Here is a 12,302-nt window from a genome sequence, read left to right on the forward strand (position 1 = left end):
TTGTTAATTTCCAATTCAAAGTACATTGCATTTTAAAAATACATTTTGATCTACTATAATCTGTCATTTCTATGGCATCTTCTAAGTCACCTCTTATGAATAATTTTATTAATTTCCGCTAGGTTTTAGTTCTTTTAGTAAGGATACTAAGATGAAGAAAGACCTCAGTAACTGCTGATTGAAACATCTCATTCTGGGAATCAGAGTGCTTCACTTTGTCTTCAACAAATTCTCAAAATTTATAGACACTCTGGACCTTTCTGCTATAGGAAGAAGCTATTCCTCCTTTTATGATGGATGAAAAATGAGTGGACTATAGCTACAAGATGAATAAATAGTCCAATTATTTTCAGGTACCTACTAAAATAACACAATCTGAATGATTTTTTTCCCAATTCAATGGAGAGCAGTGAGTATATATTTAAATAATTTTATTTATTATCTTGGAGTATAGATAGTATATTTACCTACTAAAAATTTTTAGTTTTGTTTCCAAACCATATATAGAAATGAGAGTTTAGAAAACAGCTATTTACTTGTGAAATACTTAATACTTTTTAATTATGAAATTATGAACTAGCTTATGTCCCAGAGTCAATCAGAACATTAAAAGATAAAATATTTTATTTTTTCTAGCCTATTTGGTTAATATACTAGAATTGAGGAAGAGAAATACTATACAGAATTCACGAAGGTAGGCTAGCCTACAGTTACGTGTGAGGTCATTTATGATGAGCAAACAATGGATTAGGTAACAATGAGGAAAATTCTGGAAGTTTGAGTTTGTGTGCTTACTAGCAACCACTTTCAACATTTCTGCAAAGCTAGAGAAGGTATCTTCTAATTTAAATTTCTTTAAGAATTATCTATTGTGTAATATACTGTCAACAGGAGGTCAGTTTTAAAGGAATACTACTGATAGCCTGAAAGACTGTGGAAAAGAAATTCTTTTTCCCCCTTACACACTGATAGTTCTTATATTTGCATTCCTGCAATTCTTATTTTAAAAAACATTGGATTAGCAGCAAGAGAGTTGAAAATGGCAGAAGTTGGGAATGACTGCTATTTCTTTTTTAATTCCACATGCATAAAGGTAAATATTGTACAATTTACGGTACTTCACATGCTTAAGCTTTTTAGTAGAATGAAGGAAGATAGGGCGATAATTTGTATTGCTGAGTCAAAATTTACTATTTTCCTACAAAATACTTTACATATTTAAAATCTGAAGTAAAAGCTTATCATATATTTTTGACATATTGAATTTCTCTGAGGACATTAAAATTACAATATAGTTTCAAACATATTGAAACATTATATGATATATCATATTGTTACAGTTAATGTGATTCCAATGTGTTAATTCAAAAAGTTAAATTCAGCTCACTATCAAATTTAGTTTAATAAATCTAATTGATTCCCTATGTGAAATTCATTAACCCAGTTACTGAATTTTCCCATCAACAATCTAGCGGCAAATATTTGATAACATGGAAAAAGGAAAAGGAGTATTATAAACAAATTAGCCAAATATGAATTCAAGTTTATAAGGTAAATGGGAAAAGGATATTAAAGAGATTAGGATTAATGGTTTCATTATCCATTGGTTTCATATCCTTCCATATCCAATCATATCCATTTGGTTTACAAATAAATGTAGAAACCAAATAAATGTAGAAACTTGGAGCTTCATGCTCATGCCTGAATGAAAGACACAATGTGTCTGATTTAAAGTGTTTTATCTCTGCTAGGAAGCCTGAATGGAGTCAACCTCTTTGACCATACAAATTCAATCCACTTTTTTTTTTTAATTCAGTTAATCAACTTATTTTATCATTAGTTTCAGATGTAGTGTTCAATAACTTATCAGTTTCATATAATACCCATTACTCATTTGCCTGTCCCCTTATGATTAAACCTAGAGATGATAAATAATAATAGAATTTATATTCCTTGTGTGCAGAGAGTTTTGTCTGTTTCACTGCTGTATCCCCAAGTACCTAGCACTGTGATCGATGGGTGGAAAATTCTCAATAAATAATTAAATGAATAAATAACAACAACAACAGCAACTACGATACCTTCCTCACATAATTTTTACAATCTGTGAGGGGGGCATTTTATTCTCTCTTCACAGATGAGGAAACTGAAGCACAGAGAGGGTGAGGAATGTATTAACTTTGTAACAATGGACAAATAATGGAACCAGGAGTTCAAGTACTGGTTTATCTAGCCCTGTCCCTCTCTTATAAGATCCACAGATCCACCTTTAAAGGGGGGAAATTGTGAAGACAGGAAAAAAAGGGTGAGAAAAAATAAGAAAAAAACATGGAACATGCGTCAAAAGACAGAACTTCATGGAATATTTTTATTGTATGTCATGCACCTCTCTGTCAGACAATGGCCTGCGGTTTTTCCAAGTGTAAGCCTATGTGTAAAAGACATAGAATAAAAAAAAAAAAAAAAGAAAAAGTAATAGCAGCCCATTAAAATAATCCACATCTGCTTTTGTTGGTATAGGTATGTTTGTATGTATTGGCACAATTGTTTATCTTGGTGACCAAGGGCATAAAGGATATATATTTAATGTAGCATAATGTGTTAATCACTTAAAATTCCACAATAATATAAAGTTTAAGCTCTATTCACTTTCCCTATAAAAACACACTTAACTAACTCCAATAGACTAAAAAAACATTATCTAATAAGGATTGATTAATACAGATCTCCACCATTTGAATATGGCTTGTGATTCTTAAAACAAAACAAAACAAAACAAAACAAAAAAACTGGCTTTTTCCAGAAAGAGAAATTAAATTGTTCCATCTCTGGATTATGATTAAGAGTATCAGTGGTGTCATATATTTATTCTTAGTGAATCATATGGATTAACTGATAACAAAAAGTAGCATTTTATCAGTGACTTGTGGTATGTTGTACTATTTAATTGTTAGATTATATTGTCAGTCTCTCACTAAAATTAGACAAATTTGCTAAAACTTAGACTTATGACCTTATTTTGTAGTATTTTTTTGTGATTCTCATTTGATCTAGTCATATTTTCCTTAATTAATTAGCAACCTACTGTTGTTGAACACTAACACTAGTATGTTGAATTTTCTATACTGTTTACTTTTTTCTTACAGGGTTCCCAGTGCCGATTCCGACACTGCGAAGAGGCCCTTGGCAGTGACACTGTGTGCTCATTATGGAGAGAGGGAAAATGTTTAGATCCACTTTGCAGATTTAGACACATGGAAATGCAGGTAGAATTACTGACCATCATCACGTTTGTTAAAATCATCTCCCTTCAGTAAAACTGAAATATGTACTCTTACAACACAATAGAGAAAAAAATGATTCTTTCTTCTACTACATAATTTTAGGCATTTTGCATGCTACTCAACTTAAAGTCTTATAAAAATGGTGGAGTATATTTTAGAAATATCTATTGTATCTTTCAAATAGCAGAGTTTAGAAATACTGAAACTCAGGAAACACACGTGACCCTAAATCAGTAATTGGGATCGTTTTGTCACATTGTGTTGTGTTGTAGCACATTGTATTTATTTTGAATATGGTATCTAATCATTACATTTCCCCCACCTCCTTTGTCTAGCAAAACTGCAGCATTTCATGCTTCTGGGAAACTCAACCTCTTGGTTGTGTGAAGATCAGTTGTATCTTTTATCACAGCAAACCTCGCAATATCAATGGATTATTTTTGCCACCAAGTAGCAGTGAGTATATTTTTTAAGTAACACAGACATACAATATTATAATGTGGTTTTGGAGTAGCAGCATAGAATATACACTAAATAAAGCATGGCAAAATGACTATGGTTTAATAGCCAATGGATGATTTGGGATGATTCTATTAAGAATCATAAGATAAAGCTTAGAATGAGCCATCAAGTAGCTAACAAGATGAAGTGAACAAAGAGCAAGTTACACTTGCTCTGTGCATATCAAAAGTGGACTTTATTCATCTGAACGTGAAACGGCTACTCACCTCACTGGGTAGAAGGAAATTGTGTCTCAGCAAAGCATCGTACAACTGGAGCCAAGCTTAGAGGTCATGCCTCACTGTTGCTCCCTGTGAATGTGCAGAAACTGATCTTATAGGTAAGGAAGAGCCAGGGCATGCTCTGAGCTGCACACTTCAGCTTCTAGAAGAGCAGCTAATATGTGGCTCTTTCTAAGCTTTAATTGTGGGGAAAATGCAACCGCATTGCTGCAAAAGCTGTAGCACAATTCAGTCTCCTAGATGACACTGAGATGCTACTTTGTGGTGAAGCTCGTCCGAGCTCCTGGGAAGGGGATACAGAGGACGCCATACCCTAAAACAGTGAGTGGCAAGAAGCTTGTTTAGGAGGTTGGGACTGTCAGGTTTCCCTGGTGCTGTAGCTATACCACTCTTCTGCTATGGCCTTCATATTTCTCACAATGGAATTATTCTAGAAATGAGCTTACAGGATATCAATCCTTTCGGATCTGAAAAATTGGCTTCAGATGATCCTTTGACAAATGGCAAAAATTAGGTCCCCTTGTTAAGTTCTTCTGGAAAACTCTGACCTCATGGTATTCATCACATATACAATACCTTGATCAATGATTCTCTTCCTCACTAGACTGTAAACATCAATGAGGATGGAGAGCATAACTAGTTTCTTTACCAATGCTCTCCACAGTTTCTAGAGCACAAATGCGGAGGAAAATTGGATGAATAGACATGGATGTGGGATGGATGGATGACTACTGAAAGTACTGGGGACCCACTAGTGAAAGTGATTGCACCTACTAAATGATCAACTTGGCTTCATTGGTTTACATAGAGTGTAATTTTATTTCACCAGGAACGTTGTACTAAATTCCTTACATCCTGTTAATAGTTTGCTTCCTAATGGTCTATGATAAAATTAACTATCTTTCAAACTAGTTCTTTCAGGAATAGAGGAATAGAGGAAAACAGACTGCACCTCTGTGCAAAAGAAGGGTAGAATGTCTGTATAACAATGGCTCCCCATTGTTAGACTACCCTGGGCTAAGTTCTGTAGGGATATATTTTTTTATTACTCTACTTTTTAGACATAGAATCTGGTGGTCAAAAATGACTTCTGGCTTTTCTGGAAGTCTTAATTTCTTCAATAGGTATCAAGGCTGAGCCTCACACTTGGAATAAGCTTTCCTCTCTTTCAATAGGGTCAAGACTAGATCCAAACACTGGGACAGAACCCTACGCACTGTACCTCCATTTTAAGAGGGATAGGTGGGTTTTACAGGTTGCTAATACCTTGCTTCTTCACATCTCCTTTCCTCTATCTATAGGGCACAAGAGGGAGCCCCATACACCCATCACGCCCTCATCATGTCCACTTACCGGATTTGAATTCACCAGGACTAATTTCATTCTGCCCTTTATTTCTATTTATCTCAGTTTGTCTTTGAATGATAAAAACACTCCTGTGTATTTCTCTTTGGTTCTCACACGACTACCACAAAACAGTTCAGACACCAGATGGGAGGCTTTTTTCCCATATCAATGATTTTTTTCCAAGCAATGCTCTGCAATACCACCTGGGTATCCTACAATACACTTCAAACAGTACCTGGAATTAGCACAGACCCCATGGGCTAAGGGCTCCAAAAGATTCCCCCTGCCATTACTTCAGATGTCAATCAAAGGTCCCCAGGCTACTCAAACTTCTGTCTAACTCGGTTACAAATTGGAGGTTCCCATGATCTCCCTCCTCAGGTTCTATCATTTGCTAGAATAGCTCACAGAACTCAGGGTGACAGTTACTTACATTTAGCAGTTTATTATATAATGTAGGTTATCATAAAGGATACAGATGAATGGCCAGATGAAGAGGTACATAAAGCAAGGTCTGGAAGGATCCAGAGCACAGGAACTTCTGTTGTAGAGTTGGAGTGTGCTATCCTCCCAGTATGTGGATGTGTTCACCAATTTGGAAGCTCTTCTAATCTCATATTTTAAGAATTTTTATGGAGACATAATTGATTATTAACTCAATATCTAGCCCCTCTCCCCTTCCTGGAGCATACGGAGGAAGTTGCTGAAATTTCCAAGCTTCTAATGATGGCTTGATTTTTCTGCTGACCACCGCCCTTCCTGAAGCTATCAGGAGCCCACCCAGAATCACCTCATTAGAACAAAGGACCCTCCTATCACCCAGGCAATTCTGAGATTTGAGTTCTAGGTCAGGAAGTAGGGTCAAAAACCAAATATTAGAACGAAAGGTGCTCTAGTACTCTTATTATTTAGGAAATTACAAGGCTTTTAGGAGCTCTGTGCCAGGAATTGGGGGCAGAGACCAATATATGTATTTTCTATGATTTCACATCAGTGAATACCAGAAACTCCATCTCTCAAGTGAATCACTCTTATTCTTATTTGGTCCCTTTCATCCACCCTTCCCCAACCTTCCGTTATCAGCAGGGTTCTTTGTCAAATTCCTCTCCGAACTTTCCCTTCACCTCCACAGCTAACATAAGCATAATTTCCTTCTATGGACCCTACTTTTCCTGCAGCACTCTCCAAATGGTGGCTGTTTTTTCTCCCAGTTCTCAAGTAGCATTTGACCTGGAGGTGAGGTAGAAGGTTCCTTTGGTCCTCATTACCAATTTCAAGTTCTCTTTCTCTTCTCCCTAAAACCATCTATTTTGTATCTAATGCCAACAGATTATATTTAACCCTCAGTTTGCTGGGGTTTTTTCGCCTCTGTTTACATCCATCCAGGTCCCTGCTGATTTTTCAAAAGTCTAAATTCCTGGCTCATTGTCCCTCTAACAGTATTCCTATGTCAATTCTTGGTGGTTTCAGTATATAAATATATGATACGCCCATTATCCTAGCCTCTCAGCTCCTTGAATTCAATTCCTCCACTGATCTTATCCTCCCCATCTCTGTAACTCTTTCTTAGTCATATCCAAGTGCTAATTACCACTCCCCACCCCATGATCTTAATTACATGCATTTCACCCTATGACCTATTTTTCTGTTTCAGTCCTTCTAGAATCCTGATGTAAACAATGCTTCAAATCCATTGAGATCTCCAATTCATTGACTGTACCATTTTTTCACAATCCCTCACCCCTGGATCTAAGTTCTAGGACACCATACTTTTTTTTTTTTTTTTCACTCCTATGTACTTAGTGCTCTGTTTTCACTCTCCCTTGTTTTTTCCTCAACTTCTTACATGTGGAATGTTCTAGGAGTTAGTCTTTTGTTCTCTTTTCTTCTCTATCTACTCCCTTGGTAATCTCATATCTCATATCCAATCTTTATTTTGTTCACTGATGAATCCCAAGCACCTAAAGTAGGAACATAATATTACCTTTCACATAGTGGCCAATTCCACCCTTGGAAGTCCTAAGCAGTATGGATTTGTGTTAAGCAGGTTAACTGTTTTCCCTCTGCCCAGATACATTTCTGTGCTCTAGGAGAAAGGATTCAGTTTCCAGACAGTAGGGAATTAACGAGCTTGTTTGAATTATGTATTGAACTACCATATCATCTGTTCATTTTGAAAATATCTCAACCCCTCAGAAAGTATAATTTGATCTTTCGTAGACCTGATCTTTCCTACAGTATTTCCAGGAATGCCTATCTACCAAGATTCACATTAACCCAAACTAGGACCCATAAATCTTCTCACCTGAGACAAAGATTATATTATAAGGTTGTACCTTTATTAAAATCAACCTTTTTATGTTTTGGTAAGTGCATGGAATTGATCAATTCAAGGTGGGATTATGACAATTTTTTGATAGCAAAATAAGTATCAATTCACACATAGCATTGTGGAATTTATATATAATTTTGTCCCTTAGGTTAAAATAAGATAAAATTTAGACATTTAAATGTACAACCTGTAAGAATTTCTAGGGCTTCTGCTCAAGGAATTGAGACCCATCATGAGTTGGAGCCATGGCAATGCTATCTAAGTCACCAGCTGTGCTCTTCCAGAATGAGGTGCTTGCCAAAAGCAATTTTTCAATAGTCAATTTGCCATTGCATGTCATCTTTAAGCACTAAGTGCAATTATCAAGAGTCCTACATTTTTTGTCTGAGAATATAAAACTGCCAGTTAGTCTTTTTGCAATTTAAACTTTCACCTGCTAGCAAATTAAAAGGGGTTTTGGACTCTTTTGAAAGAGACTTCATTTAAATATTGCTAAACCAGTCATTTAAAAAAGAAGCCTAATCCCTCTGGTTACCATTCCCAAGTTTAAAAGCAAATAACTACTAAACCAAAAGATAATGCTAAGAAAACATAATTCAGTTGCTATTTGGTAGGCATTTCTGACTACATTTCATATTTTCTTTGCAAGCATGATAGGTACATATTCTTTCTTCCATGGTATACATACATGGGAGGTTAGCGTATTCCAACTCTTCCCCCTAAGAAACTTTCTAAGTTTTCTTAACAACGATTTGTTCAAAACACAGTAGCTCAAACACTGAAGCAAATTCTTACCCCCTTGCCTAATTTCCATGTTATTCTGTAATAAATAACTGAACGGAATAATTTGATTCTTATTTTTTCTAAGTCAGTGTCTTAAGATACCTTGGACAGCTCACTATCTGGCCAGTTCAAATGAACTTTAGATCAGCTTGCTTTAGAAGGTCTAGCCTAAATGGATATGTGTACATGATCTTTTTATTCTAAGTCTTGGCAAACCATTGCTTAATAAATGGTCCTTAAATATAGTTTAATAAACACTTTGACTTGAATATTGGAGTTGGTAAAATAGACTAATTTTGTGTATGGGGGGGAACAATTATTAATGGTTATAAGAGGGGAGAAAACCTTCTCAGCTCAATTCTTTCTCCTTTTGGGGAGAAGGGGATGGGTAGAGTAAATGCCATAACCCACACAGTGGTGATGCCTGGAACAGTTTGTGTTGGGATGGGCAACTCTTCATCCTGACTGGACACTGTGTCTGTTTTCATCTTTGGTCCAAAGTGCTTCTAAAAGTACAACAAAATAAAGGCAAGGGCTGAAATATTAGTTCTCGAAGCCTAACATTTGTTAGTTATATTTGGGTCTGAGACCTCCACAGACTTTAGGACTGTATAAACTAAAATTATATGATTTTTTTAAAAAATGAAGTAGGTTTATGAGAAACAAGAAAATCTCATATTCAGTATTTTCAAATAATTTCTTATATTTTGTATTTTCTTGTGGCAGCACCGTGTTGGGGGCTTTGCATGACTCATCACAAAAAACGTGCCGAATAGATACTATTAGCATCCCCATTACAGATGGGGAAGCTGAGGCCTAGAGAAGCTAAATATCTGAGGCAGGGTACTTGCCTCAAACACAATTCTGTCTGACTCTAAGATTCTCTATGGCCTTTCAGGAATACGTCAGTTCTTTTGGTCATTTTAATGGACTCACCCATAAGACTTCCTCATCTGGTGGAGGAAGTTTTGAGAGGCTAATTCTATTACCCTACCCTGCATCCTTCTTTTTGAAGCTATTAAGATCCTTTGCATTTAACAGAAAACTCCCCTTTCCCCCCTTTTATTTATAGTAAACAGTGGACTTCTAGCATTTCTGAGTTATGTGTACTTTGATTAAATAAGATTCCTCTTTCTCTTATGTTCTCCATTTATTTGTGGCCACACAGTGGAACCTCTTCCCTTTAATCATCTGAAGCCGAGAAGCTGAGGTACCCCATCTGGTGTTCACCTTATCCAGAGGTCCTCAGCTCGGACTCCAAATTAGAATTACTGTAGAAGCTTAAAAAAACAACAACAACTAATAGTAACAATAAAAGCAACCAAAAAAGTTCCCAGTCACCACCCAGACCACCAATTAAACTGATGAGTGTTAAGCCCAGCCTTCAGTGTCCTTTTTTTACTGCAACATTTTATTTCAAAAATTTTTAGTAGAAAGTTTGCAAGAATAGTTCAGTGAACACCCATCCATGTGCTCTTAACCAGATGCACAAATAAACATTTTGTCAAATTACTTTTTCTTTTCCCTCTATTGTTGTTACATATATGTAAGTATGGTATGACCTATATGCATATAATGTTCCAATACATACTTATTTCCCCTTTTTGGAACCACTCAAGTGTTAGTTGCAACTATTTGACACTTCATCCCTAAATACTTCAGCATGTATCTCCTAAATTTAAGGACATCCTTCTGCATAAATACACTACATATGACTATCACATATAAGAGGAAATCTAACAATGATGCGATACTAATGTCTGATATTCAATCCACAGTTCATAATTTTCCAATAATGTTCATTATAGCAGTGCTTCTCAAAACTGAATATTCATAGAAATTACTTGGAGATCCAGTGAAACTGCAGTTTCATTCAGTATGTCCAGGCTGGGCCTTAAGTTTCTGCATTTCTAACAAGCTGTCAGGACAATGTATTCCCAGAACTATATGTTGAATAGCATAGCCTTATAGTTGTTTGTTTTGTTTCTTTCAATTCAGGATCCAATTAAGCATCATTTATTGCAATTAGTTGTCATGTCTCTTCAATATCTACATTTCTTTTTTTTTTTCTTCCATGTTGTTGACATTTTAAAGAGTTCAGGCTAGTTGCTTTGCAGAATATCCTTTAAATGGGAATTTGTTTGTTTTCTGCTAATTAGATTTAGATTAAACATTTTTGGCAAGAATACTACAATATATTGTAAAATCTATACAGGTGTTCCTAATGCCCTAATCAAGCTATTGCATGAGGGTGTTCCCAAAGAATTAGTGAAAAGTGAAGAAAAAGAATTGGTGAAGAGCCTTGCTCTGTGAATTATACAAAATAATCACCATTTTTACTCTTTCAAGCAAAGGGAAGTATAGCCCCGATTCCCAGAATATGAATAAAAACAACTTATTTCGTTAAAAATAACTGAATTGTTCAAGCAAAAGATTCTTATAACCTCCATGTTTTGCCTATGCCATTTGTGTTTTAGTTAGGAAGGGATTTCTAGCAGGGAATATTGCATTATGATGACGACATGCATGTCACCTAAGTGAAAAGAACTGAGTTTGTTTTGAAAATTGATTAAGCACAGGGCGCCTGGGTGGCTCAGTCGTTAAGCATCTGCCTTCGCCTCAGGGCATGATCCCAGGATCCTGGGATCGGGCTCCCTGCTCCCCTGGGAAGCCTGCTTCTTCCTCTCCCACTCCCTCTGCTTGTGTTCCCTCTCTCTCTGGCTGTCTCTGTCAAATAAATAAATAAATAAAATCTTTATAAAAGAAAGAAAGAAAGAAAGAAAATTGATTAAGCACAGCCAGTAGTTGTTTATTTTTGAAATGTCCAGGCATGACACAGAAGTCTATGTTATGTACTGAACAAGACTCTCTTGGTTGAAAAGCAGTGATATCCTGTTAACTGTTAAGAAACTTATTCTCTTCCCTGTCCTCACTTTACCAAAAACAAAAACAGAACAAACAGCAGCATTTGCTAACTTCCAGAGAGCACATACTCCTACTGTGAACGAGTTCAAGTTACCGATGTAACATCAGCTGGCTTGCAAAATAACAATTGGTTCTCATTTGCTGATCTGAGCCCACTCCCGCACACCTCTGATTTTAAGAAGACAAACCCACCTCAATTGGATTTAGGAAAACTGGAAATTATTGGCTCACGTAACTGAAGAGATTAAGGACAGAGCTGACCTCCGACCCTGCTGGATCCAGTTTCCTTCATCAACCCTTGGCTCTGCACTTCTTACCATTCACGTGTTGGCGTTGTCCCAGAAGCTCACATCTGGATCCTGGAGGCAGAATAAGCAAGGATGGAGAAGCCTGAGTCAGACTGGGTTAAAATCTCAATTTGCCACATACTGCCCAATAACCTTGGGCAACATAATACCTCTGTGGCCCAGTTTCTTCATCTGCATAATAGAGACAGTAATAATACCTATGTCATAGGGTTGGTTTGGATATTTAATGAGTTAATATCTAACAGTTTAGATATTTGGCAGAATACCTGGCAAAGAGTAAGCACTCAGTATTCTCATCATTATCATCATCATTTTAAATTAACCTCCAAAGAAATAAATCTTTTTCAAGCTAAAGCCTTAACATTGACCCTCATCTAATGATGTGGGAAACATGTTCATTCCTAGGAATGGTTCAGGCCAAGGGAATAGCTAATCCTTAGGCCTAGGATGTCATCATCACTCAAATTAAATAGATTGAAGATGTGGAAAAGTTTCCTGAAGGAAAACTAATGTTCTTTGCCTAAAATGAGGGAAGAAATGACTTTGGGGCAAACAAAAACACTGATGTTACTACATAATA

At 36.2% G+C, this 12,302-nt stretch overlaps 1 protein-coding gene across 2 annotated transcripts in view; it reads left to right on the forward strand.

Annotated features, from left to right (window-relative positions):
* Window positions 1–1,039: 1,039 nt before the first annotated feature.
* CUNH12orf50 (chromosome unknown C12orf50 homolog) overlaps window positions 1,040–12,302 on the forward strand; it is a 34,268-nt gene continuing 23,005 nt past the window's right edge. The window contains exons 1-3 of one of the 2 annotated variants that reach the window (XM_026499619.3): window positions 1,040–1,093; window positions 3,147–3,266; window positions 3,620–3,740. In XM_026499619.3, the coding sequence (XP_026355404.3) occupies window positions 1,040–1,093; window positions 3,147–3,266; window positions 3,620–3,740 (295 nt within the window). Of the gene's footprint in view, window positions 1,094–3,146; window positions 3,267–3,619; window positions 3,741–12,302 lie in introns of those variants that run through there. The other variant, XM_026499620.2, reaches the window with a different exon arrangement.

The sequence above is a fragment of the Ursus arctos genome, unplaced genomic scaffold, assembly GCF_023065955.2.
Source record: "Ursus arctos isolate Adak ecotype North America unplaced genomic scaffold, UrsArc2.0 scaffold_21, whole genome shotgun sequence".
In the NCBI taxonomy this organism is placed as follows: Eukaryota; Metazoa; Chordata; class Mammalia; order Carnivora; family Ursidae; genus Ursus; species Ursus arctos.